Source organism: Cryptomeria japonica, chromosome 8, assembly GCF_030272615.1.
Source record: "Cryptomeria japonica chromosome 8, Sugi_1.0, whole genome shotgun sequence".
Lineage (NCBI taxonomy): Eukaryota > Viridiplantae > Streptophyta > Pinopsida > Cupressales > Cupressaceae > Cryptomeria > Cryptomeria japonica.
The window spans coordinates 422,077,104-422,104,292 of NC_081412.1; the positions used below are offsets into that span (position 1 = coordinate 422,077,104).

General features: G+C 36.7%; 1 protein-coding gene across 1 annotated transcript in view; it reads left to right on the plus strand.

Annotated features, from left to right (window-relative positions):
- Positions 1–6,614: 6,614 nt before the first annotated feature.
- LOC131075633 (chaperone protein dnaJ GFA2, mitochondrial) overlaps positions 6,615–27,189 on the plus strand; it is a 218,789-nt gene continuing 198,214 nt past the window's right edge. The window contains exons 1-2 of the mRNA XM_058012468.2: positions 6,615–6,891; positions 8,364–8,448. Of these exons, the coding sequence (XP_057868451.1) occupies positions 6,802–6,891; positions 8,364–8,448 (175 nt within the window). The 5' untranslated portion in view covers positions 6,615–6,801. The remainder of the gene's footprint in view (positions 6,892–8,363; positions 8,449–27,189) is intronic.

Below are 27,189 nucleotides of genomic sequence, written 5' to 3' on the forward strand. Positions count from 1 at the left end.
TTTTCGGGATCGAAATCGAAATACGAGATCATTTTCCTAGTCAATTTCACAATTTGGACCACTTGCGCTTTTTCATCAAAAGCTCATTCTTTCTTCAAATTGTGCCCAATTTCTCATGAATCAACGCTGAATCTCAATTTCTCATCAGTCAATGCCGAATTTTTAAAAATTCCTCAGAATCAATTTATGCTCAAATCAAAATCATCGCCAAAAATTGTCTAAGATCAGGTACCCTCGCTATCTTTCGATTTTGCTCCCGGGGGGCATACTCATGACCTCATGACCTCACATCTTCAAAGTTGAGAAAGATTTTCAAATCTTTACCAAAAGTCGAGCAAAAATATTTTTCAACTAAAGAAAATCAAATTCTTATTGCTAAGGGGCATCTCAGCTTCATCGCTTCACATCAAGTTGAGATCTCTTGATCATCTGAATCGAATCAATCGCTTTAATCAACTCTGTTCAGCTTCATCGCTTCAAATCAAGTTGATATTTTTCTTTATCTGAATCAATCTCTTAACGTTAATTAGTTTCATCGCTCTACATCAAGCTAATTATTCGTTTAAACTCAATTAAAAGTTTAAAGAGTATCTTTGATCACACGCTCAATCTAAGCAGGTGTTCAATTTCATCACATTAAATCAAGCTGGACAGTTTATCTTTGCTCATCGTATCTTGATCCATGAAGTTCAATATCAATTTTATCTTTGCTCACTGTGTCTAGTTCAATCAAGTTCTAGATCAGTAAGATCTAATTTTTGATCAATCAAGTTCAAGTTCGATATCTTTGCTCTCTATCATTCCTAGTTCAATCAAGCTCAGGATTGGTTTCGCTTTAATCAACTCCGTTCAGCTTCATCGCTTCAAATCAAGCTAAACACCTTGCTCTTCATCTGGTTTGTGATCAATCAAGTTCAGGACTGGCATCTCCTAGACATCAACTATTCTTTGAACCAACGTGCTGCTCGCACATTAATTCAAAGAGGGGCAAATGTAATACCCTAAAATTGGTCATCTAAACCATGGGCCCCTAATCTTGACAACATCGCCAAGGTCCTAACCAAAGGCAATTAAATCGATCTTGAGCACATTAATTAATTCTTCAATCATCAAATATTGCATGGCAAGTTAATTACTCAATATTAATTAAATATTTATTTAATTAATTAAATCATTCCAAGAATATCATTTTGATCAATTATCCTATTTAATTTATTAAATATCCTAGCATATTTAATTAATTAATAAGTTTGCCATTTAATCATGCAAAAAAGGAATTAATTTATTACAAAAGAGGAATTAATCTGAAAATAGAATAAAAGAATTGAGAGAGAAATCAAACTTGAGATATTATTTCTTTTTCTAAATTGAGAACTTGAAATCATAAAAGCAATTATTAATCATTCTCTAAATTTAGAACTCCAAGCTTTTGAGAGAAAAAACAGTTCAGTTGCATTAAAAGGACTCTTTTCTTGAATAAATCGAAGAATTGTCTATTTTTATCACAAATGCATGAAATTAATTAATTCTTATATCTAATGCAACTTGATCTTCTTATCTAAATGCATTTCAATTAAACTATAATTGGAATCTATCTCGAAGTTAACTGAACTTGATTTCTCAATTATTTCAATTAATTCTAAATTGTGCTTTTTCTTGATCTCTCTTGTGAATTCTCTATAAATTCAACCTTCAGCTCTCATTCAAATCACCCCAGAGATATTTGAGAAATACCTTGGAGATTATTATTATGTTGATTTTGCTCTGGAGTCATTGAAGATATTGTGCTTGCTTTTTTGAGATTATTGCATCTTAGTTTAACTTTTTTTCATATTTAGTTTATTTCATTATTGCTTGAATTAATCATCCATCTTGCATCCATATAGCTTAATATCATGCTCATATAGATTAAATCTTTCATCTTGGTGTAGTCTAGTCACTGGTATTGCTTATAAAAATCCAAGAGCAACCTTATACTCACATCTTTTAGAAGACAATTAGTCACTTTGTTATGGTTTATTATTTATTGATTATTGATTTACTAACCATACATATAATGACTTAATTGACGTGTTGTGCTTGCAGCTATCAGACTCTTTTCACTTTTTCACACACACATTTCTGGCACCCATCGTGGGGCAGAAGACTACATTTTTCGGATTTCCGTTCGTACAGTTTCCACGATTTATTGTATGACATTTCCCATATGCTAAAACAACAAACTACAGGTGTCATACGATTTGGTAAGAATTGTTGCACGATTTTGTTTTTTTTTTGGCTAAAAAGCAGATTTCTTTTTTCAATTTTCTCATTCAATTTTGATTATACTGACAATTGACCCTGGCTGTTTATCTGTCTACCTAAAGATTTTTCATAGCCTAATCAGTTTTTTGCAGAATGCTTGTCGAAGAATATGCTTGTCACACAAAGACAACATGACTACTGATTCGTTGTCTTTGCAGGTTGCCTGAGAAGAATCGACCAAACATCGTGTATTCTTTAAATTCATTTATAGGAACCTAACTTGCTATCTGGTTAAAGAACAAATCTGTATTTCATGTTTTAAGTAAATTCTGAGAGGTAGGAGAGTATGCTCTTGTCTGTATAGACAATAAGAAAATCCAGACCCTTGAGGCGTTTTCTTTAAGTTTGAGATTTGTACATATTTAGCGGGCCTGCCCTCCTGAGGAGCTAATAACTCTTAAAGCCTTTACGGTTGGTGTGAGGGGAACGACCCAAGTGGGAACGACTAAACACCAAGTACTCCAACCCACTATAAAATAAACGTGATTTGATGAAAATCAAGTCAACGACAGTGCTCGGGAATAGCTCTCCTCAATACCTTCGGGTATATTAAACCTTGGTTTTCAAGGCTGGGAGACCTCTTAATTGAGTTTATACCTCGACGCGCCGAACAAACCCCTTACTAGTTCCAATTCAGATTAGAAGCTACTCGGTTCACCTCTGAAATGGGGGATAATCTTTGTGCAAGAGAGATAGTAACTCTCCCAAGATACTTGTCTTTTTGTGCCCCCATTAACGTTTGGAGTCTGATTTCCCAAGCGATCACATATTCTAAGTATGCTTTCACCCCCTACATTCCAATTTGGGTTGTCGCCCTCCTCACTTCTTTGTTGCAATTTGCACTCCATAGGAGAAAAGGTTTGAGAGGTGGTGCAAATTCACTAACATGAATCCACACTCCGCTTTGGCAAGCAAACCCCTCCTTGTCTCTTGTCATTTATAGGAAACTCTCTATCCCCACTAGCCATTCCTTCCTCACACACCTATGCATGATTTTTGCTACCTTGATCTTGGGCTCCAACTCTAAACACCATGCCATAAACATCAAGACAATATCCACATTGGTGTGATATCAGAACTCTCCATTTAGATTTTCCTCCCTAAGAAAGATTTTCATCCGCATGATGAAAGTCCTCTCTTCAAAGTTGAAGAGATTTGTGAGTCTTTCGTTGGAAATCCGACCCCAGAAGGCAACCTTCTGTTTGTGGGTCTGCAATGAGAAAATTTCCTCCATCACCCCATGCTTCACTCTCACCTCACTCCAAGCTTCTCCAAGACACTTCGGAAAGTATGAATGCCACTACAACCTAAGGGAATTAAGTATTGTTTCGTTGTCCCAACATCTTTATTGCCCCTCCAACTTAGCATTTCTCAATTAATTTTAGCAACATATCAATATATGGATCTAGCTCTGCTTCTTGAGGATTTTTTTTGGATTTCCTACCTTGCAGTAGGATATCTTTCCTTTTGGTTTTGTTTAGCCTGTTGTTATTTCTTGGAGGTGATGGCCACCATTGCCATCACATATCTGTTCAATTATGGGTATGAAGAAATACTTCTTTAGTACATCTATCTCTATCGAAAATCTTGCCATATTACTCCCTGCTTGCTTCCATGCTTCAAACATCTAGTTTCATCACTTCATTTATTACTGACAATGATGAGATTGCAACTACCACCTCTTAATTCTGGTTTGTCCACATCATCCTTTCTTTACTCCACTTCATCTTGCCTTGCCCGAATTCCACAACCTCCTTAGCTTGCTTATCCACCTCCTTATTTCCTTCTCGTAGAGTGTGAGATATTTTCAATTTTTGAAAATCCTTTAACTGCCTAATTATGATCTGAATTAGTTTATCTATTTTCCAATGAAGTTCACTCCCCTTCATTATTGCTCGAGTTATAGTTTTGGAATCACCTTCTAATTGTAGATATCTGACCCCTAGCCTTTTTGTCATTTGAATTGCTAGGAGGGTTGCATTTGTTTTTGCTAAATTATTATTAGTAATGCCTAAGCCTTGACCACATCTTGCCAAAACCTCACCTTCATGGTTTCTTGCCACACACCCTGCACCTGATTGACCCGAGTTACAACTAGTTGCTCCATCAAAATTCACCTTAATCCAATCTTTATCTATAGGAATCCATTTCACATTAGTCCTATTGCATTCCTTAGGATCAACCCTTAAAAGCCCATTAAAGGGCCTAGGTCTAGGTGGTTTATTTTGTGTAATATTGCTTATTTTGTTTTGGCCAACCCTTAATTAGGATTTCAATATTGTATCTCATATTTAAGATGTGTGGATGAATAAATTGAGTGTGGACGAGAAGTGAATTGTGTGAAAAGTGTATGTAAATGATTTGCAAACAGATTTGAGTTTGTGGTGATGAGAAAGTCAGTTTGAGAAGAGCTTTGAAGTTGAAATATTCTGCAAGATAATGTGTTGTGATAGTGAAGATTATTTGAGATGTTTGCCATGTTATTTGTTGCTTGATTATTGTTCAAGTAAAATTTCATGATGAGGAGAATCCTTCTCACTTTCAGTTCAACAATTTCATTTGTTGCTAATCGACAGTGAATCTTTTGGCAATAGTTTGTATCTTGTCCCAAATAAGTGTTCTTTAGTTGTACAAGTCCTTGTATCTTGCCTACGATAGTGCACCTTAGGTACGCAAGTCCTTCAGGTGTTGGCGCTCCTTGGCTGCAAGCCTAAAATGTTGTAAACATTGTTATTCATATTGTGAGTTAAATTCTCACTGTGGTTTTTCCCTATTTGGGTTTTCCATGTAAATCCGATGTTCATGTGTTTATGTGCATATGTTTTAGCACAGTAGTTAAATAATTTGATTAATAATTGCTTTTGAAGTTTTGGATAGATTCACCACACCTCTCCCCCTCTCAATCTCGTTGGGTGTTCAACGCATCATACCCTCAATGTGGCCATTTAGGGGTATGACTTGCATGGTGGTAAGTCTTTGATAGGTGGTCTATTTAAAATGATATTTTAAAGAATTTTAGACACTTTTGTGCCTATTTCACCCTTAAACACAATCTACATGTTAAGAATGACACAAATTTGAATTTTGCACTCTCAATGCATAAAGTTGAACCGGGATAGAAGCTCTGTGAAAAAATAATGGAAGCTTATAGGGCATCATTATTGCTGATTACACATGATGCTAACCTACATGTTTGCCTTTATAATAATCTTCTTCTGGGTAACAATGCTAAAGTTGAAGATGATGGTTAGACATCCAACTTAAATGTGGATACAAAGTTAAGCTAATTAACAAGTTTGTTTGTTGGTTTTTTTTGCTAATGATACTCCTTGTATTGTCATGATATAGTTGCATAAAGAGCCAGTCTTTTGCTAGTAATGTTTATACTTTGTTTTAGGTCATAGTTTTGTATTCATTGCTTTGTTTTTCTTGTACGAGGGTAGTTAGTCTCTCCCTCAATTTAAATGGTTTGGAACTTCTCTATTCATAAGCTAGTAACTACCTCTATTTTATATATTTATATTAATATAGTTAAGGCCTTTGGCCTTTTATCCAAAAAATATGATGTAAAAACGATGCTTGTATTGTTCCATAGCTATTAACCACTATTAGAGAATGAATTACTTTGGTATAAAGCATGTCTCACCAGTATGAAATTGACACAAAAAACCCTTGCAAACCAAAATTGAGTTATGTGGAGTCAATCCCAAACTTGATTTGCCACACATGATTGATTCAAGACACGCATAAATGATATTTGGCAAACTCTTCACCTAAAAGTTGATAAGATATTGAAAATCATTTTATCTTAGAGTGTGATGCCCTCAAAGGCAACAAGGATAAGTTAATTAATATCTTATCCGCTAGCTTGTGCTATAATTTATTCAGAGAGTAGAATATCAAGAAGTTTAGAGCACTCATCATCAACTTGCATAGGCAAAGAACTGATCTGCATAAGTTGATTTTGATTGGACAAACTGTCCCATAGACTATCCTTCGCCTTGTGGATGTTAAAATTGTCTTCTTCTTCTTCTACAATCGCACAAACATATGTTAGATCGATGCATAATAATTCATAGTAGAAAATTAGAATTATAATTTGGAATCTTAGAATTCAAAGATTTTTTTTTGTTGCTTCTTTAAATTGACCTAGATTAATTTGCAATCACATAAAAATGATTTATAAAAAAAGACAATGATTTTGAAAAGAAAATAACTTGAAAGGAAACAAGAACTATTAAAAAAAACAAAAAAGAGATAAATAAATACAAAATGCAAGAAACAAATAAAACTGAATAAATTGTTTTTGAGTTTGATTTCCTGGCACACCTGCAAAATTAAATTTAGGGCAATGTTCCCCACAAAACATCTTGTTGTAGAGGTAAATACACATATAATCTGGGACGCTGGGTTTTAGATTAGTAGAGAGAAGAAGAGAGAGGGGGGCTGACCGCAAGGGTTTAGAGAATTCGAGGCAGCTCAACTCAGCTCATTCAAATGGCGCGTCCAACCGCAAATAACATCCGACACCTTTTACGCATTGCACGAGCACCCTTCAAAGATTCTCTTGCGGTCGATACTGCCCTGGTAAAACCATTTATTTCTGCTTCATTCAATTTCACTCTCAAATTTTCAAAGACGGTAATTGAAACTGCGACCAAATGATTGAAATTGTTTTATTTCTTTCACTTGCCTGAAGATTTGGAACTTTTAGCATGTTGCTCAGCCTCAGAAGAACTTCTAGAGAATAAATTGTGAGCAATTTTTTTTTGAAACCAATTTTTTGGGGCTACACTTGCTGACTCATCGCCAGAATGAAGAATACGATTGAGTTATAAATGCAAGTATAACTCCTTACAAGTACAGAAGCTTCTTTTGAAAACAAAAAAAAATTATATTTGCAAGGATTCAACTCGCCAGTACCAGTAGCGGATTTTTTGAATCCATCATAGAAATTCAAAACAAAATTTACTTTTCTATACTTTAAAGACCCAAAGCTTCTACTGTTCATAGCAATTGTCTGCATTTCATTCCAACTGAGAACTTCTAGGAAAAATATTGTGAACAAAATTCTTTTATATCGATGTTTTGGTTACATTTAGTTATCCCTCATCAGCATGAAGAATGCATTTGAGTTGCAAAGGAAAACTCCTCAAATAGATTACCCTTTGCCAAGGCGTTTCTGGATTTTCTGTCTAGATGCTTTTTGTTCATTTTTTCAAGTGAAGTGCCTCAATTTTTGTCAAAGCTTTTGTAGATTTTCTGCATAGACCCGTTTTGCTCATCTTTTCCATTTAGTTACTTCCGTCTCTCTCAGCGGTATGAATGTCGGTTAGGAAATGCAGACTACCTTTAGCTATAAGGATATCAACATAGTTTAAGTAGTAAACAAGTATTTATGAGTGTTTGAGGTTCTGTTTTATGTTCCATGAAGTCATATTCTTCTATACATGTTGCATGTTCTGTATCCTGGGTGTAGGAGGATTGATAAAGTTTGAATCGTTGATTTTCTCTTGAGCTTGGTCATAAGGTTGACACTTGGGGGTACAAAATTTTAACATCACGTAACGTTAACCTGAATAAGTGCCCCTGTGAGTTTACACATGATAATTTGGTATCTGGTTTTATGGTATAACATAAAAAACCGGTATCCTTACCCTTGGACATATTGTATACATATGATGAATTTTAAAGTCATAGATTAGTCGGCAGGAATTCAGCATATGAGAGATTTTCTACCTGTCAAAGGAGACCACCTACAGAGTCAAAAATACCTCCCACTTGTCATATGAGACCTTCCTTGTGGAAACAAGAATCTTTTTCACGTCATTTTACCTTCTAAATATAATTAAATTTTTTTACCATATGCATGTCGATATTATACTGATGACCAACCTCTAGAATAAAACGGGTCTTGCCAATCAGCCTTGTAGATAGATATAGCTCAACGTGACAACATGACATTAGGAGGGTGTGGAAAGTACTGGAGTTTTTTTGTTGCTTTCCGTCATTGATTACTTAGAGTCTTACACATTTTGTTGGTGCTGGTGTTGTTTCAGGATGCGAATTTGTGTGCTCCCGCATCTGGAATCTCTACATTTTCTGGGCACTTCAAACGTTCTGTTTTCCAGCAACACCTACCAGGTTTGCTTCTCTTTCCTCAAAAATTGGTTATTGACTTAAGTTGCTAGAACCTGGTTCTCACCTGTTTTGAGTGCTAGACTTGGTGAAAGGCTTGGAAAATTGAAAAATCATAAATGATAGTATATATTTGAAGAAAAAAAAAAAATTCACCCTTGCCCATGATTAATTCTGAAAAGAAATGTCCGAACAGAAATTTACAGTTGAAAATGCTTTCCCACAGGCAATTTTTTTTATGAATGTAGTCATTGATGTTGAAAATTGGAGCTGGAATTCCATCTCTGCTCGACCTGTTGGGAGAGAAAAATGAGAATAATATAAATTTTGAGTGACTATTTATGTCTATTTTCCTCATTTATATTGTTGGCTGTTAGCTCCCAATTTCTGAAACTTGCCTTCGTTGACTCGTTTGATCTTACAAGTTTTGACAAGTGTGAGCCAAGTCATGCTTCTTCAAGTGATGCAATTTATTCATAGTTACTGGGTGCATTTGCTTTTGGATCAGGTTTATATTTGTGTAGGAAGATGGAATTATTCTTCTGTTGGATTTGGTGTTGTCATGATTACCGGGTACGATTGCCTTCCAAATGAGGGTTTATGTTGTGTAGGAGAGAATATCACTAGGCAGTCATTGACATACTGCTTGAGAAGTCTGTGCAGCAAGTTATTTAAGCCAATTAATTAGTATTGATATTGCATGAAGAAATTTTAAATAGGTACTTGGAAACCTTGGAAGCATGTCTATAAGAACTAGGGACATGTGATGTTCCCATCCAAATGATAAATCTCCAGAACCAAACAGAAGAAAGCTCCTCGTATTATCATGAATAAATCATGACAAGGACAAAATAGTTCAGTTGATATATTGAGAAAGCTCCTTGTATTATATTTTTAAATGATGTGAATAAGGAATAGTGGATAATCTGGATATATGGTCCTAACCAATAAGACTAAAGTCATAAAGACTGGCAAGCATCCAAGCCTATGTTGTCATAAGAATGACCTTGCTAAATTAACAATCTTACACACAACATTATACATCCAATGAAAGGGAAACATATGGAGACAGTCATCATAATCAGATTTTTAGTCATCAAAGGTTCTGGAACAAAAAATTGAAAGTAGTGCCTTGTTCAAAGGCGATTTATTGCAAGGTAATGCTAAGTAATTCGCATGATAGAGATCAGTATTAAAGATAATAACCAGACAACGATAAATTGACAAACAAGCATTTAAGAACAGGGAATTCATAAAAGATAGTATGTTTAATTGCCGACTAGTAATGTGTTTAAGAGAGTGATGATAATAAACAATAAGATCAAATATTATACACCATGATGATCATCAAGACCTGAACCATCAATTACAACATTGCAGCAATTAATATTCTATTATGACAGTGATCTTAAGATATTAAATGCATACAGCGGTTAAGACTTCATTATAAAAGCGATCTCATCCATGTTCAAGTGATAAGTGTGTATTAATGAAAAGTTGCAATCCCATGGAGGGCTAAGTGCTACAATTTGTTAAAGGATAACGAAGAGATGCAGCCCTTCACCCTCATATCCCTTTGATGCATATTAAGAGTTATCGATAATCATTCCAAAGGGGGAGGATATCTTCATTTTTCTTATTCATCCTCTGTGGACTCGATCATCCTGAGAAAACAACTGATTGCTTTGGTCACACACTTACACGTGATACAAATCAGATACAACACCATGGAGACAGCGAACTAAATTGAAGCAATGATTTGCAAATATTTTGTTAATACAAACTGATAAAGAGAAAGGGTTGCGATTAAGGAATGAAGGTGGTACCGTTTCACATGAAGGGGTGTGACTGATGGAGGATACCAGTCAATAAAATATTAAACAAGGAAGATGGGAAAGCATTGAGAATATGGAAGACTTTATTTATCGATTATTTTCCAAATTGTGGGATTATGTATTGTTCACATCATAGCAAGCTATCAAGAAAATAAGAAAAGGTGGTATATCCACCATTCTACTAAGCCACTGGCGCATGAAACTAAGGAGTGAAAATCAGAAACGGTGCTCATCGTTCTCACAGGGACATAAGGATCAAAATCAGACACAGTGAATAGGCTGAGGCATATCTATTCATCCACCCATCACATGATAGACATAGCAATCTGATCATTAAAGAATCAAAGGCACATTTTGTATCAACCTCAAAGGGAGTAAACAAGATATAGCTATATGTCAAGCCAATAAAGGGAGTGATAAGGGACATTACAAGATAAGGAAAAGGTCATTTGCAAAGTTATGTGGAGAACACAAGAAGTTCTACAGCAGACTTGTAAGGAGATTGTAATCAGTTTTGGGGGAGATTTATGATCAGCACAAGTCCATTGTCAAATCAAACAAAACAATCAAGATAAGTTCTATCTTTTCAATTGTTCCTAGAATTTTAAGTTAAATATTGTAATGAAATGTCTTTGAATTTGATAAAAATATATGTTACAATTCTTACCTTAAGTTGGGATTTTTATCCCAGGTCTAAACTAATGGAAACCCCATGTGGGGACATTACAGGACATCTAGGATGGAAACACAATGCTCTTTGGGTCAAGTTTCTGAAGGAAATGGTTGAAACTCTAGGAAATGTGTGAGTTTATATACCCATGGAAATGGTATTGGAAACTAAAGGAATATTTGGAAGTTAAATTCCAAACAGGCAGACTCTAGAAACTCTTGGAAATTGGTTTCCAACTTATCAGATATGGTCTCTAGGGACCAGAGCATTAATATAACTACTGGTTTTCTTTATGTTGCCAATTCAGGTTTGATAGTTCATCCATTGTGACTCGGACAATGTTTTGAGGTCCTAAGCCCTTAGTGGATTCTACAAGGATGTTGGCAATGAAGTTTGTATTGTTCACTTGCGCCTTAGAATGAGTTGGCCCAAAAAAACATTGCCCTTTGTCATGCCTTGCCTAAACAATGAAAACCCTAATAAGGAAAATTGTCTTTTCAAAAAGACTTCACAATTTTCTTTATCAATCCCAGGCAAACGTTAACATAGACAAACAAGAAGGGATGCACCCATGGGTTTTACTAATGATTCCCCAAGGAGAAGTGACTATTCTTATTAAACTAAGGACAGCAATTATAATTAATGTGACCATTAATCTTCAATACGCAACAGTTGAGAAGGAAATGGGGTTAAGCCCACAGTAATGGTTAAGTTGCAAGCTGTGTTATACGGTGATCAAGGTTCGATTCTCACGCAGGTTTGCGTTGATGTGGATGAAGAAATTTTGGTGGCTCAAGGAGACAGTTAATGATTGATGCCAGGTGGTTCGAAGATGGCTGGTCACTGTTGACTAGCTGGACGACTGATCAATGCATGACACATTGGATGCAGCAAATCTGAGGTGTTAAGGCCTCGCAGGTTTGGGTGGTCATCGAGATGGTAGGTGGATCGCAATGTAGAGGTAGACAAGAGTACAGAGAACTAGGAGCAGCGATTAGTGGAGGTTGATAGAGTGAGAAGCAGCTATGGCAAAGGATGGAGGTAGTAGGAGAAGAGCCCAGTCTGTAATGGAGCGATAAGGAGGCGCACAATGGAGTGATAAGGAGACTATGACAGAGTGATAAGGAGTTTGCAAGAAGTGATAAGGAGGTGCACGATGGAGAGATAAGGAAATGCAGAGTGATAAGAAGTTGGCAAGGAGTGATAAGGAGACACGCACGCATGGAGAGACGAGGTTGAATAGAACAAAGAAGGCCAATGGAGCGATAAGAAGAATATGAAAGAAACATCTTTGAGAATGAGGTCCCTCAAGAATGTGGCCTCACTGATTCATAGCTCCAGTCAAAAGCGTTTCACCAATCCAAAAAAAAAAAAAACAGTCGAGAAGGAAATATGCTGAGCGATCAAAAAGACAAGTAAACAAATTCGCATCAAGTGCGATTCCTTAGAGATATGTTAGCCAATCCATAAATAAGAAACAATATTTAATAGACAAGGGCAGCCTATTTGGAAGTTAATAAGGGTGCGATCAATTAAGAGAATGCAATGATTTGATTAAAACAAGCAACTAAGATATGGTAGTTAGATTTGCTTACAAATTCACAAGTCTGATTACCATTATTAACAAACAGCAATTGCAAGGAAAGGGAACCGATTGGTTTGAAGAACCGATTAGTTTAAGAGACAGCAAAGCCATAAAGTGCCATCCGATTTAGGAAATGGTGTGATCAAAGAAAGAAATAATTAATTAACAATCAAGAATAGGCGTGTTCCTTCACAAGAATCGCCTTTCCTCAAGGGAGCAATGAGATATAAATGGGAGAGGGCTGTGATGCAAGGAGGAATCTTGGTATGGTATCTACAGCCAGGCAAAAAGGGAAATAACAGATTATAACGTAAATACTATTGCTGGTATAGACTGGAGAATTAAAGGCAATAATAATATTGATGCAGCAATCATCATTATACCAAAGCAGCGATTAATCATCAATCGATTACCATTTCATATTAAACAGCCATCAGGATCGAATCATACAAACAGATTTAATCCCTCAAGTATCGAACAGAAAAGAAGATTACAGAATACTGAACGCTGTAATAATCAGATCAGAATGTAATTCGCGAATATTCCAATCCACTGTGCTAATATTTGTTGTCTAGTTTTATATATGAATTTATTGCACATATCTGTTATATATATTAATAAGCATTAAAATATACATTTTACACTGCAACAGTCTGTGGAATGGAAGGAAGGAAATCTACAATTAAGGGAGAACAGCTATAGGACACCCTGCTACAGTGGCAAATAAGGAGAGAACAGCTATTAGGGCACCCTATTAGACTGTGAAAGGGAGAGAACGGCTCAGGGCACCCTATTGCAAATTTCCCTTCCAACCCCTATGTTGAGAGACTGTTGTTCAACTCAAAGATCTCCAGCCATAGAAGAATGGAGGGGGATTGCATGGAGGGAGAAACGGCTGTTTTAAGGCACCCTACCATGCCTCCTTATTCCATATCATCTATGACTAAGATTCACATACAAAACAAACTTGCTGTATAATGATGAATATATGTTTTCCTTGCAATAATAGTAGATTTATTTCATGAGCTGTGCCTGCAATGTTACCTATTTGATTGCAGGTTTCCAGGACAGAATTAGTTTATCTTATTCCCAAGTAAAGAAATCTACCCCTAACTATATTATATGATTTGTCCCATTTGTTTTTGTGAATTTAGGGCAAATTAAAGAGTGATCTAACAAGGGGACATCACACCCTTTTAGGGCACATCACAATGACATTAATTAGGGGCCTATTTTTGGAATCTTTCAATCCATAAGAAATGATGGACACCCCTGTTTAATCCCATGAATCCCCAATGAGGTGCAATGAAGTGCTTAAAAACTTTCTTTCTTTGGCTAACAAGGTGGCGTATACCTTTTCATAGCTAGGATCTGCATACCATGTAGGTGCATCATTTATTCTTCTCACCATTTCTTGTTAGTATGATGATTATATGAGTTTGAAAGGAAGTCCATTGACATAAATACAATGTGCAATGTGCTAATTGACATTGTCCCTCACCTTATTATGAAAATTCCCTTTCTAATGGGTTCACATTCTTTGTTTTTTTGCAAAAAAGGCGAAGGCTACTGTCCTCATAGGTGGTGTTATAAGAAATGGATGTATGGTAACCACTATTGGAGTACTTGAGGGTGGACTTTTAGGTGGCTTGTGGGATTCTTTCTTTGCCAAAGGATGAGACTTTGATCTAGTTTTCTGGGTTGCACCGTCTTCTTCTTTCAACTTTGACAGAAGCAAAAATTTGTCCCTTTCGAAACCTATTTTTGTTTATCTCACCACAAACATTAAGTGTTTGGCTGGTAATTGCACAAAATGGGATTTTACTCAACTACAAAAATTCATCTACTTGGTTTGGCACTCTTTACAATACCAAAGATAGCCCTTGCCTCCAAAAAGTGTTTGATGCTCATCACACTTTGCCAAAATAGTGAAAATTGGTTGAATTTGAAAGCCATATCTGATCCTTGGCCCATTGAACTAGAATTCCTAGCCTTAACTGACTAGACCTGTATGTACACAAAAAAAAAAATCAGGAAAAATAACATTGTCAAAAGGCATGAAATGAAAAGTTGTGACTCCCTCAAACATGAGCTATAAAAGGGAGAAGAGTTCATTTGAAAGGGGATATGGAGGAAGGAAGAAAGATGGAGCATGTGAATCAAGAAAGAATTAATGGAAGAAGAAAGGAATGGGAAGAAAATAAGGAAGTGACTCCTTCAAATTGCAGAAATTATGAAGGGTTGTGCTCTTTCAAAAGGGTGGTAATTGTGAAAAGATGTGTCTCTTTCAAAGGGCAGAAATGATGAAGGGTTGTACTCTTTCAAAGTGTGGTAGTTGTGAAAGGTTTTGACTCTTGCAAAGGATAGACATGATGAAGAGGTGTGACTTCTCCCTCACAGCGAAAGATATAAAGGGGGAAGGTTTCATTTGAGGACATTTAAGGGAGATCTGTTTGGAAAATAGTTTATTATTCTCAAAAGGTAGATGGAGGGTGGTGACTCAATTCTTACGAAAGGTGGTGACCCTTTCACCAATGAAGTATAAAGGAGAAATCATTTCAAGCATTCAAGGATCACTAATTAATTATCACTCATCAATACATCAAATCATCACTCACTCAGTCATCACTCATCACTCTATGAATTCAACATTCATTCAATCATCATTCACTAATATAGCAAATCATCAAATTAAAGAAAATCATTCAATCATCATTCACTAATATATCAAATCATCAAACCAAAGGAAATCGTTCAATCATTCATCAAACATCAATTGGGAATTAAGCAAACAAACTAACAATGAGTTCTTCCATCAATTCAATTAGTCTATATTAATCATTCAAACATCCATTGTTCAAATATCAACTATTCAAGCATCAACCATTCTATCATCAAACCATTCAAATATCAATCATTAAAGCATCAATCATTCTAACATCAATTCATTAAGCATCATTTAAGCATCCACTCATCAAATCCTTCAGGAAATAATGATAAAGTGAAACCAAGCAATCAATGATACTCTAGAAAACTCCTTGACCAATTGGTTTTGAATATAAGGAATTGTCTTGCAAATAGGAAGGACGACCAGCCTTCCGAGTTCACAAGATATCAAGCACGCCACCCTGAGATGGATGGAACAAAATTTTTGCCACGCTCATGGGCCAGGCGGTGTTGAGGACCAAAAATTCAATCATGTCCCTAGGCTTGAGGATCTTATCAAGCATGCTACTCGAGATGGATGGACTAAAAATCCTGCCATGCTCGTGGGTTGGGAGGCAAATGAGTGCTCTTGGTCTTGATCAAGGAGGATTACCGGCCTCCAAAGTGGACTAAGGGATGGAGTGGACCCCAAATCCTACTATGTTCAGCGGTTGGGAGGCGAATGAGTGCTTTTGGCCTTTAGGGTCTTCTCAAGTACGCCACCTTGAGATGGATGGATGTGGAATTCACCAATGCTTTCAGAAGACAAGGACAACCATCCTTGAGATTATGGTTTGCAAACATTTCCAATGAATTGCTAAGATGGTTGACTAAAAAGAATATACTATGATGTATTGATCCTAATATTAATGATGCTATGATTTTTTGATCCGAGTTTTATTGATCTTTGACAAAACAGTTCAAGATAACTTCTATCTTCTGAATTATTCTTAGAATTTTAAGTTGAATATTATAATGAAATGTCTCCAATTTTGATAAAATTATATCTATAAATATATTACAGTTCTCACATTAGGGAATTGTTGTTTTAGGGCAAAAATCAAGAAAATCCCTATAAGGAACATATCAAAATACAATAATATAACCATTAGACTACCTTTACTTGTTAAAAATTAGGAAAAATAAAAAATATAATAATGTAAACCTAGGCAATTAAAAAAAATCAAAAAGAAATTTAAGAACAATAATAAACCATTTCAAAAAGGGAAAAAAATTCTTATGGAGCTTGAAAAGAAATTAAGATTTTTTTTCCAAAAATTAAAAATAAGTTACTTGGAATGAATATTGTCCTTGATGCAAGCTCTTTAATCTCCCTAGAACCTATCTAACACTCATTGAGGAGAAGGAATGACGAGGGGACAATGTTTGAACACAAAAATACTTGTGGCCATGAGTAGTGAGTAGAAGTGGAGTTTTGGGTGAGTGAAGAATGAAAGGTAGGAATGTATTTATGTATTACATTTGTGTGCTATTAGTGAATTAGAAACCACTTTTTAGGGCCAGTTATGTTTTTAAATTTTTTTTTTTTTTGCCTCTTTTTGAAATGCACTTTTTAATAAAATTTATCAACTTGGTGAGTTCTCCTTGGGATTGCCTGCGGTTCATCCTAGGTTTGCACATCTAGCTTGGAGCTAGATAGAACTTGGCTTGAGTGGGGATCATAAGGCAATTGGAGTGGTCTAGGTTTATCCGGGGATCTTGGGGAATTGTAGGGAGCCAACATTATTGTTGTTTCACAAGCTTGAGTCATAAATACTTAAAGTGAATTGATCATAATGCAAATGTATGTTATTTTCTTTATACATTGAGATTGAGAAGTGCAAAGAGTCAAGTCTGATGATGTAATGTCCTGTTCTAAACCATTTCTTATTTTTGCCTTAAAACAGTATTTCTAATTCTAAAATGCTAATTGCATTTATATTTATAAATATAACTTATGAATTTTATTATAATATTTATAATTTAGATTTTTCACTTCGATGTTATTCTGAAAATAATCTTATCTTGATTTTCTGCTATAATTCTCCTTCTTATTTGCAGCTATTTTTCCTTGAATGTTTGTCCTTGATATTTTAGAAACAAGTTATGGGTTTTCGTCCAATAACTTGATAGGAGAAGTAAGGGTTTTCATCTTGAAGTCTCTTAAATTCCTTGGAGGATTTTTGTCCTTTTGGCTCACATAATATTCGTTCCCAATTTATATATATCTTCTTCGCATGGAATGATTTCCCATATGCATCTTATTTTGAAAAGAGTCACAACCTTTCTCATACAACCGCTGCCCTTCGGTGAAATTTAGCTCAATTTTAATTTGACTATGTTTATCTTAAATTGCTAGTATGAAACTAGTGCCACTTTTATTAGCATTATCTCATTGATGATATTGGTGTCACTTTTCATTGATTTCTTAGTGGATCACATGCTACGATCTAGATTTGAATTTCAGCAGGGGTATGACAAATAACCATCTGTGTGATAAAGTTGGCTAGTTGTACTATCAAGGGATTTAATATTCAAAATAAAAGACAAACATTGTTGTCATGCCACAAACTTGAGTTATGAATACTTCAAGTGAATTGATTATAATGAACAAGCTGTTCTTTTCTTTATACATTGAGATTGAGAAGTGGAAAGAGTCAAGTCTAATGATCATCCATGTGATAAAGTTGGTTAGTTTTATTGTCATGGGATTTGTTATCTGAAATAAAAATCTTGGTCTTGTTGGGTCAAACTTGCAGCGTCCCCTTCTCCATTGGCACATCATGACATAGGGAACTCAAATTAATTTCTATGTTTTGGAATTGTAACAAATTCTAACAGCTAGGATGTTCCATTCACAAGAGTTTTTCTACATCATAAGGACATTAGGCGTACCTACGATTAGTCATGGATCTGCTAGAGTATTCGGGTATTTACTTGATTAATTAAACATTATTTGTTTAATTATTTAAGTTCCCTTTATCTCTTTTACACTTAAGCTAACTTTAGGTGCATATAATTAATTGTTTTAATTAATTATTATGTGCAAACCTAGGTTTTCCCTTTTAGGGTTTCTTGACCTATTAAAGGTTGAGTTCTTTCTTTTCATTGTATGAAGAAGGATTATTATTTGACAATACATTTTGGAGATTATTGAGCTCTCATCTTTTGGAACATATTTTTCCTGTGTATTCTTTCCTTCTGTGATTTGCTTCATTGCTTCTCCTTGTAACAGGTTTTTCAGCTTGCAGAGATTATTTGGGCTCCTGTGGTGTTGTATTTTCTCAACTCCTATATGGTATTAGAGCTCAAATCTGCAACTACCTATTCTTGTTTTGAGGATTTTGCTTTGGAAGCAGATCTGGGGTTTCAGGAGTTTTTTTTATGCACCTAGGGTTTGACCTTTTTTTTTCTGAGCACTTTGGGCTTAAACAAACCTCACCATTGTGCTTAGAAGGCCCAAAAACCCCTATGGTCATATAAAATTCGACCTATTTTGGTTCCTGAGCCTCTAGGTGAATTTTTTTCTTAGATCCAGGCTGTAAGGCCCTGACACGCAGATCGAGAAAAAAATTTGAAAAAAACCGGTGCCGGCCTCCGGCCCCTTGCCCCCACTGGCTCCTTGGACCGCCCGCTGCCGTTGCCCTTCGGCTCGCCGCCCAAGCGGCCCCCCGCTCCGCCCGAGCCCGCCGCTTGCAGCTCTCGTCGGCTGCTGCTGCTCCCGGCCGCCGCTTGCTTGCCCCCGCGCTCAGCCCGGCCGTCGCTCCGCCCGGCTCCCTGCCGCCACCTGGCCCCTGTTGCACCCCGGCTACCGCTCACCTTTGGCCGCTGCCGCCCCGAACCACCACCTTTTCCGGCCGACCACCGCCCAGCCACCGGGGTGCCACCCGACCGCCACCCACTAGCCACCAGACCACCAACAAGCCACCAGACTCCCTGACTCCCTTTTTTGGCTTTTTCAGGGGGGGATTTGGTTTTTTGGCTCTATCTTGGACATACAGAGTCGTTTTTTTCGAAAATGAATAGGCGTTCCGAGGCCAACCTCATGGTGTTGGTAATTTTTTCCAATTTTGTTGTTTGACTGTGTTTTTTTACAGTCAAAGTGAGGCCTAGTTTTTGCACTTTGGGAGACGTAGAATGAGAATCCGAACTCCGTTTTTCAAAAACTTTATATTTTCGGAAAGCTTGTGCTGTGTACTTTTCAGAAATATGAGTTTTTTTACCAGATTTTGCTCCATGCATATTTTATTCAGTTTTTTGCTTTTCAACACTCTGGTGGATATCGTGGTTGTTTCAGGTCCTGGGATCTCTTTTCTGAGTAGGGTGTCTCTATTTTGATTCACGTTTCTATTTTCAGTCTTCTTATCATTGTAGCTTGTATTTATGCAAACGCACTAAGATAAAGTGCCATCATGCATTGTTTACTTGGAATCTTGCATATCTTGTGTCTTGTTGTACATGCACTATTGATCAAGTGCCATGAAGGGGTTGATGTTTGCCTGTTGTTTGCCATCTTCCTTTGTCAAGTGAGTGTTCCTTCCACGACATTCGCCTCATGATGATGTGTCTTAGCACCTTTGATGTTCTTGGTTCTTCGTCATGCAGTTGTTTTTGGCTGTCCTTTTCAGTGTTCCTGTCCCTCTCCCACTTCCACATTATGGGGAGGTTTATTCTGTTGGTTCTACTGCTTCCATGGTTCGATTGATCAGCTCTTCAGGCTTTGGTTTCTCATGCCATCTGTATCTTCGATTTCAGTTGTTTTTGCCTTGTTTGCCTCCTAATTCGAGTAGTGTCATTTGAGGGCACTCATACAGATTACAGTCTTCTCTACCTGGTCATGTTCTATTTCAGTGGAGGTTCTTCAAATCAACAGTTATTCTTCGACAGAGTTTGCAGGTTCTTCATGGTTCAGTGGTATTCTTTTCCATCTTTTTTTGGAGTAGAGTTTTGTTCCCACGTGGTTTTCTCTATTTCTCCAGTTCATAGAGATTTCATTGTATTTGGGTACCTGATCTGGCCTTGTTGCCGGGACCCATCTTTATTGCTTTCAGTAGCTGTTCTAGGTTTTAGCTTCTCCCTAAGTCTAGCTTAAGGGGGGGTGTTAGAGTTTTCGGGTATTTACTTGATTAATTAAACATTATTTGTTTAATTATTTAAGTTCCCTTTATCTCTTTTACACTTAAGCTAACTTTAGGTGCATATAATTAATTGTTTTAATTAATTATTATGTGCAAACCTAGGTTTTCCCTTTTACGGTTTCTTAACCTATTAAAGGTTGAGTTCTTTCTTTTCATTGTATGAAGAAGGATTATTATTTGACAATACATTTTGGAGATTATTGAACTCTCATCTTTTAGAGCATATTTTTCCTGTGTATTCTTTCCTTCTGTGATTTGCTTCATTGCTTCTCCTTGTAGCAGGTTTTTCAGCTTGCAGAGATTATTTGGGCTCCTGTGGTGTTGTATTTTCTCAACTCCTACAGGATCATTATCCCTTACATCCAAAAATGCGATGCTTTAAGTTTTATGTGAGCTAATAAGCCATCGATGAACCCATTTTTGACTTCTTAGACACAAATATCAAGTTTATGTTTTGAAATGAGCTTTGAGTAGCATACTTACCTATTCTTATGGTTTGATCACTTGGGAATTCTCAACGTCAATTCATTTTAGATGTAAAAAAGGAATTGTAGTTTAAGATTTGGTGAAGAGTTTATGATGATGGTGTTATGTACATTGTTTAAAATGATTTGAAATTGACAAGTTTAAATAGCGTTGTTGAAACTTAGTAGCTTCAGTAAGATAAATGATTGAATGAGAGACTTCATGTATCTCTCATTCAATCATCTACCTTATCGATATAACTACAAGCTAATGGTAGACTTCATGATTAAATAAATAAACTAGTTATTATCATCTTTATATGCATTCACTATCCAAAACATCGGATTGCACAGTTTGACATTTGGACATCATAATCGATCATGCTATAATCATATTACACATGCTGTGATTGTAATAAGAACAGATCAGACTGATGATAACTATCATAGCTATCATATGATAGCATCGATTGATGTTATCATATGATAACTATAATAGTTATCATATTAATCTCACATTATACCGATCTGTTATCGGTTGCTAGATTTAATAGCATTTGACGTGACCTAATTTGTTATCGGTTGATTATGTTAAATGTCTTTATGCGTGACCCGATAGTTATCGGCATAACACTCTTATGAAGCGGTGCTTGTGCACCGATCAAGACATGTCTTGATCGGGCATGTCAAGAGACATGTCCGATCAAGGCATGCCTTGATCAGTGGGCATTGCTTATAAGTATATGTCATATGAAATGCTGTAGAGATATAGAAAATAAATAATGTTATCTACAGCAACATGTAACATAAGAAGCAACAATAAATATCAGTAAAAGAATAACAAAAATTATACAACTTCAGACTTGAACATAAATTTGAATAACATTTACAAGCATGAAAACATTAAAGCTTAATCATCCAAGTTTTTTCTTATTGAAAAGTTTCCAATTGAAAACAAAATTTGCAAAAGTGATAGTTTATGAGCACAATTAACTCTCAATTGGGAGTTCTAAATACTATTTGGTAGACTAGGCTTTGCAATACTTATGCTACTAACTTTTCCATAATTTTATAATCCTAGAAACCAAATATATCTTTTTTTTTCGAGCTTTGATTAGTTAGGCTAGTTCGTGAACCTAGTAATTGTAGAATATGTTGTAGTAAGATGCCCACTTTATATTTTTCTTGTTCTTTTATCTTGGCCTAACAATAAAAAGAAAAAAAGAGGTTAGTGATTAATGTGTGTGATATCAACCTTATCGAACAAAATATGGTTCTATATCTTGAGTGCTTGGAAGTTGGACCAAAGCATAGAGTTTTTTGTTGTAGGAGCTATGATTGAGCTTAACAAGGGTTGTGAGTGACAAACCACTAAATATTCTTCTCTCTATGCCCTTGTGTTGGTGTACGTTTTATCTTCTACCAAACATTAGAATAAGATACCCAAAGGTATTCCATCCTCTCTTGAAAAATTATTGTTGATTCCAAGGTCTATATGTGCGAACAAGCGACTTTAGTGGGATAGCTACTTGGGTAATGTATGCTGAAAATCTCAAGGGGGACTTACGTTTATGAATGTCTTTTAAGCTTCTGGACTTAGATTTATCAATTTTAGGCTCTTTCTCTTTTTTGATTTTCTGGGATTTAGACTTTCAAAAAGGGAAAAAAGGGAGATAGGGTTAAGAAGGCTGATCTAAACCTATGAACTCTAGAGACGGTATTAACTAGGTGTTCTCGGGAAACCACACTTTGCTTCGCCACACTAAGGACAACTACACAAAGCAGGTGCGATCTTCAACAGGTTGTGCTTATGATCAAAATGTTGGCATACAAAGGGGATAGGCTCAGACTAACTTTGCATAGTGAAATGGAAATCATCCATTCACCAAAAGTATGAGCAGAGATACACCGTCAATTAATACTTATCAAATCCTTCATTCAATTCTAACAACATGAAAACAAATCTAAATTAACTTTTAACTTATGTGTTGAGGAAATTGAAACCATGCTAATCACTCAAACAACAGAGATTACAAAGCCTTAAGAGAAAGCACACATGCAATATATTATTTGAAAAAATGACCTTCATGCAACAATATATCAAAAACCTCACACTCTCCAAATGAGAGGAGGTAGCCTTATATAGTTTTTTCAGAAATCAATGAACGACTGAGATGAAACAATGATCAAAGGCTCAGATTGAAAGTTATAAACCCTAATTAGGGTTTCTCAAAACTCTATTAGTCAGAACAGACAAAAGAGTGACATGTTGTATAGCTGCTATTGTCACTGAGGTGAGTGTCTAGTTTCCCTTTTTGCAGATTCAACGTATCTGGACACGATGAGCCGAACCTCTTCCATAGTGACACTTGGCAGGTTACCAATCTGGAAGTCGACGATGTCCACATCATTAGTACACGTGGCAAGGATGCCTTCCCTCTCATTTGCCTGTACAAGAAAGTTATCGTCAATGAGGAGAAAACTCGCGATCCTTGAGAGATCGCCCTTATCAATCATCCCCAAGTCTTTGAAAAAGCTCGACTGAATTCTGGCTCTCAGGTTCTCTACCTGCAGGTGTTTTTCTCGTATACCCTCTTTGTGCCAAATTTCTGATGCCACACAAAACACTTTACTTAAAATCTCTTTGACACTTTCCTCCATCTCAAAACACTTTGTTTCAGATTTCTTCAGGACTTCAATCTTGGTGGCCAAAGCATAATACCAAGTGTTAAAATCATACCTATCCCCAGACTGATGACACCTACATCTACCAAGTTTCGCTTTGACAGACCTCAGATAACCCTCAATTGTGGAAGTATTTCATCTTGGATTTCTTCAATATCTTCCCAGTTTGCAGCTAAGTCCTGAATTCTGCTGACCAATGAAGAAGTCGACTCATGTGCTGATACCAAATTTTCCACAAGTATGTCAACATGTGCCGAAGCATCTGAGATCCATTCCTTAGCTTGTGTGAACGTGCCCTTCATGTCCTCATAATCTTTTGTTGACTCTTGTGGAAGAGGCTATGGAGGGGTGACTGGTATCTCATGATTAAGTGGCTTAGTTAGATGGAGAACATATTTCCTCCACTGCTGATTCTCTTCCTCAACCTTCTTTCTTTTTTCCTTCTCCTTGGCTAGCCTTGCCTTGAGGGCGTTGCAAGAGTCCTCAAAGTATTGGACTTCTTGGTCCTGAGTAGGCTTACCCAACTCCTCAGTAGTAATCTTATAATCTTCTGGGGCAATATTGTCCCGAGTTTTACCTTCTTTCGGGACAACTATCTGAACCATTCTAAACCCTGCACTATCCCTCTGAATCAAAGAGAATTTTCTAGCTGGCTTAGGTGTTTTAATTACGACTGGTTCGTTCACCTTCGCCAAAAATGCTGCTGTATTCTCTTCAGAATGGGTTTCATTAGGAACCTTAGCCCTTATCCTTTCTCTCAACCAGTCAGGAATGGTTGACTACTCCACTGTATTTTGATCAAATCCACCATCTGTCCCTCTTGGTCCGGTAACCATACCATCAAGGAAAACTACTGGAGGCTCAGACTCTTCAACTTCTGTGGCTCTAGTAAGAACTTATTCCTTGTCCGGGTTTTGGACAGCCCCTCTCATTATTTTTTCAATCGAAGGAGAAGGCACTCTTCATTATTCCCCATATCTGTTTCTATCTCCTATTCTTCAATTGCATTCTGGTCAGGCACAACAGATGCGGCACTCAAAATGGAATGTCCTTCGTTGGATTCACGTCTCTCCCCAACAACTTTCTTTCCCTTGGCCTTTCCAGAGCTTCCAATAAGTTCTTTTATTTTTCGGGACCCAACACTTTCTGGATTCCGAGCATTGCCTGTAGAGATACCAGGGTTGGAAGACATAGAGTCATCCATTCCCATCAAATCATAAGCCAGGGCAACACCTTTGGACTTCAGTTGCAATGTCTTCTTAGATGTCCACCACTTGGAGTATTCGACCACTAATCTCATAAGGTTTGCCAAATCTGACTTTTCTCCTTCTGACCAATCAACCAAGGCCAGTGGCTCATTTCTTATCTTCTCAAAGCTCGACTGTTGAAGCTCAGGACTGTCTTCTATTTGATCAGCAACTCTGAATACTTATGTTGCTCTCACCATACTTAGGGGAATCCTTGACCAAATCTTCTTCTGATTTCGAAACTGTCGGCTGCATTAGCCCAATAATCTTCCAAATCAGTTCTGTGCTCGAATACCATTCCTTGTGCTCGAATACCATTCCTTCTACCTTTTTCATCTTATGGAATGGATCAAAGTTCCCTCTTGCCTTGTAATGGTAAAAAGGGTACCAAGCCAACTCTTTCTCTGCAGTGGCAACAGGTTGCGATGACGGGCATGTCTCTAGTCCATTTCCAATCGCGAGAGAGGATGTTCCTGCCTTCTTTTGCTTCTCTCTCTGAACTGTCAGATAGCTCTCTAGTTGCCTCACAACTTCCAACAACACAACTCGGTTGGTAGGGTAGATTAGGAGCTTATAGGGAGATCCGGAAAATCCCTGAATTCTGATATAGGTGAATCTTGGGTATTGAATATACCAACACCCGAATCTGCTTATGAAGTCCATAGACTCTTGAGAGAGTCTTTGATGTAATCCACCTTGCAGTGTTCGTGTGATATGCATAAAAAATGTACCATTTACCCTCTTGATAACTTTTCTTCCATGTGCAATTGAGGGTAACAATCGTAGACAGGAAATTGATTCTTTTTATTTCCCACTTCCCCTCTACAGGTGAGGCCTCTGTATCTATAGGTTCTAGCAAGGGAATAGAACAAGTATGAGCTCATGTAAAAGCTCCTATCTGCCTCCAGATTTCTTAGCTGGTTGTCCAAGTTATTGCTTATCATCTGAGCCCAGTCAATCATCTTGACTCCATTCATTATCTCGTTTATGAATTAATGTACATCCAAGGCTCAAATGGAGCGCCTTAGGGATCACCCATTATTCTGTTCAACAGGACAATCATATCTCCAATGTCTTCTTTAAAATATGCCCTTACCAAGCTCTTCCTTGACAACTTGTAGGCACTTTCTTGGTTTGTCCAGCCATGAATGATTGATGGTGGAGTCGTACTCCTCCATATGGTCTTGATACATTCGATCAGCCTCATCCTTGGTCACATATACAACATTATGATATTCCGGAATCCTAAAAGCTTCCCTTATGGCCTCATCACTGATATTTGCCAACACTCTTCCATCTGGTGCCACAATATCTCTACTGATAGGGTTATAGTGCCTAGCGCACTCAACCACCAACTCCGTGCACTGCATGGTAGAGAGAAAGCCAACAACATGCACGATACCACTCTTCATCATTTTACGTGCGGTCACGGTAGGCACAATGCTATCTAAGCCGAACATCGACTTCTTAAACTCCCTCAGATTGATATGCCCGAGGTTGGTATCATTGATACTCTTCCACTTTGAGTTCATTCTTGATTCCGGAGGAGCATCCTTGTCAACTTGTAACTTCATCGTGCCTGAAATCTGCAAATAAACATGAAGCTTAAGTTAGAAATCAGAACTTAGATTAAAATTTGAGGTTGTGAATGACCAAGGGTTTTGAAGCTTTTACTTCATTTTTCATACTTAGTCATGAAAATGGATTTTCACTTGTAGGAATTTTTAAAACGACACTAAAACTCTGATTTTAGTCATTATATCAACTTCATCATAGGCAAACTAGCTCGGAAAGAAAGAAAGAAGACTTTGAAAATTCAGTCCAACACGATATTTCTTATTGGTATTTTGGACAAATCTGTTAACATCATCTTCAACGAACTTAGGAAACTCAGAAAATCTAACAAATCTGCCTTCAAAACCAACTTCACTTTCGAATGAATGAGAATAAGATGAGAAAGTAGAAGGAATTTCAAGAAAACTCAGAAAATTCGATGAATCTGCCTTCTATCAGCTGGTTCAACTCCAAAATATTAAAAAATTATTCAATAATTTGAGTAGAACCTGGTAGGAGGAGGTTGAGAATTTAAGAACTTATTCGAAATCTTCTGCAACACGTTTCCAATTTGCAAAATCTCCTTCGAAATAACTCTCAACCTGCAAAACAATTCTCAAATTTGCTCTTAACTTGCTCAGAAAGTTCGAACTTTTGTGTGTTGAAAATGAAGGAATGAAGAAGGTATTTTGTATTGAAGTTGAATTTCATAATTAGAAACACACAGCTTCTCTCTAAAATATTTTTCCATTTTGATTCCAGTCTTAAACGTTTATGAGGAAAGTTTCTAATTCAGCTTCAAGTTGCATGGTCATCACCCTTGAGTTTGAATTCCTTTGAATGCAACTTTCTATTCTGAATTC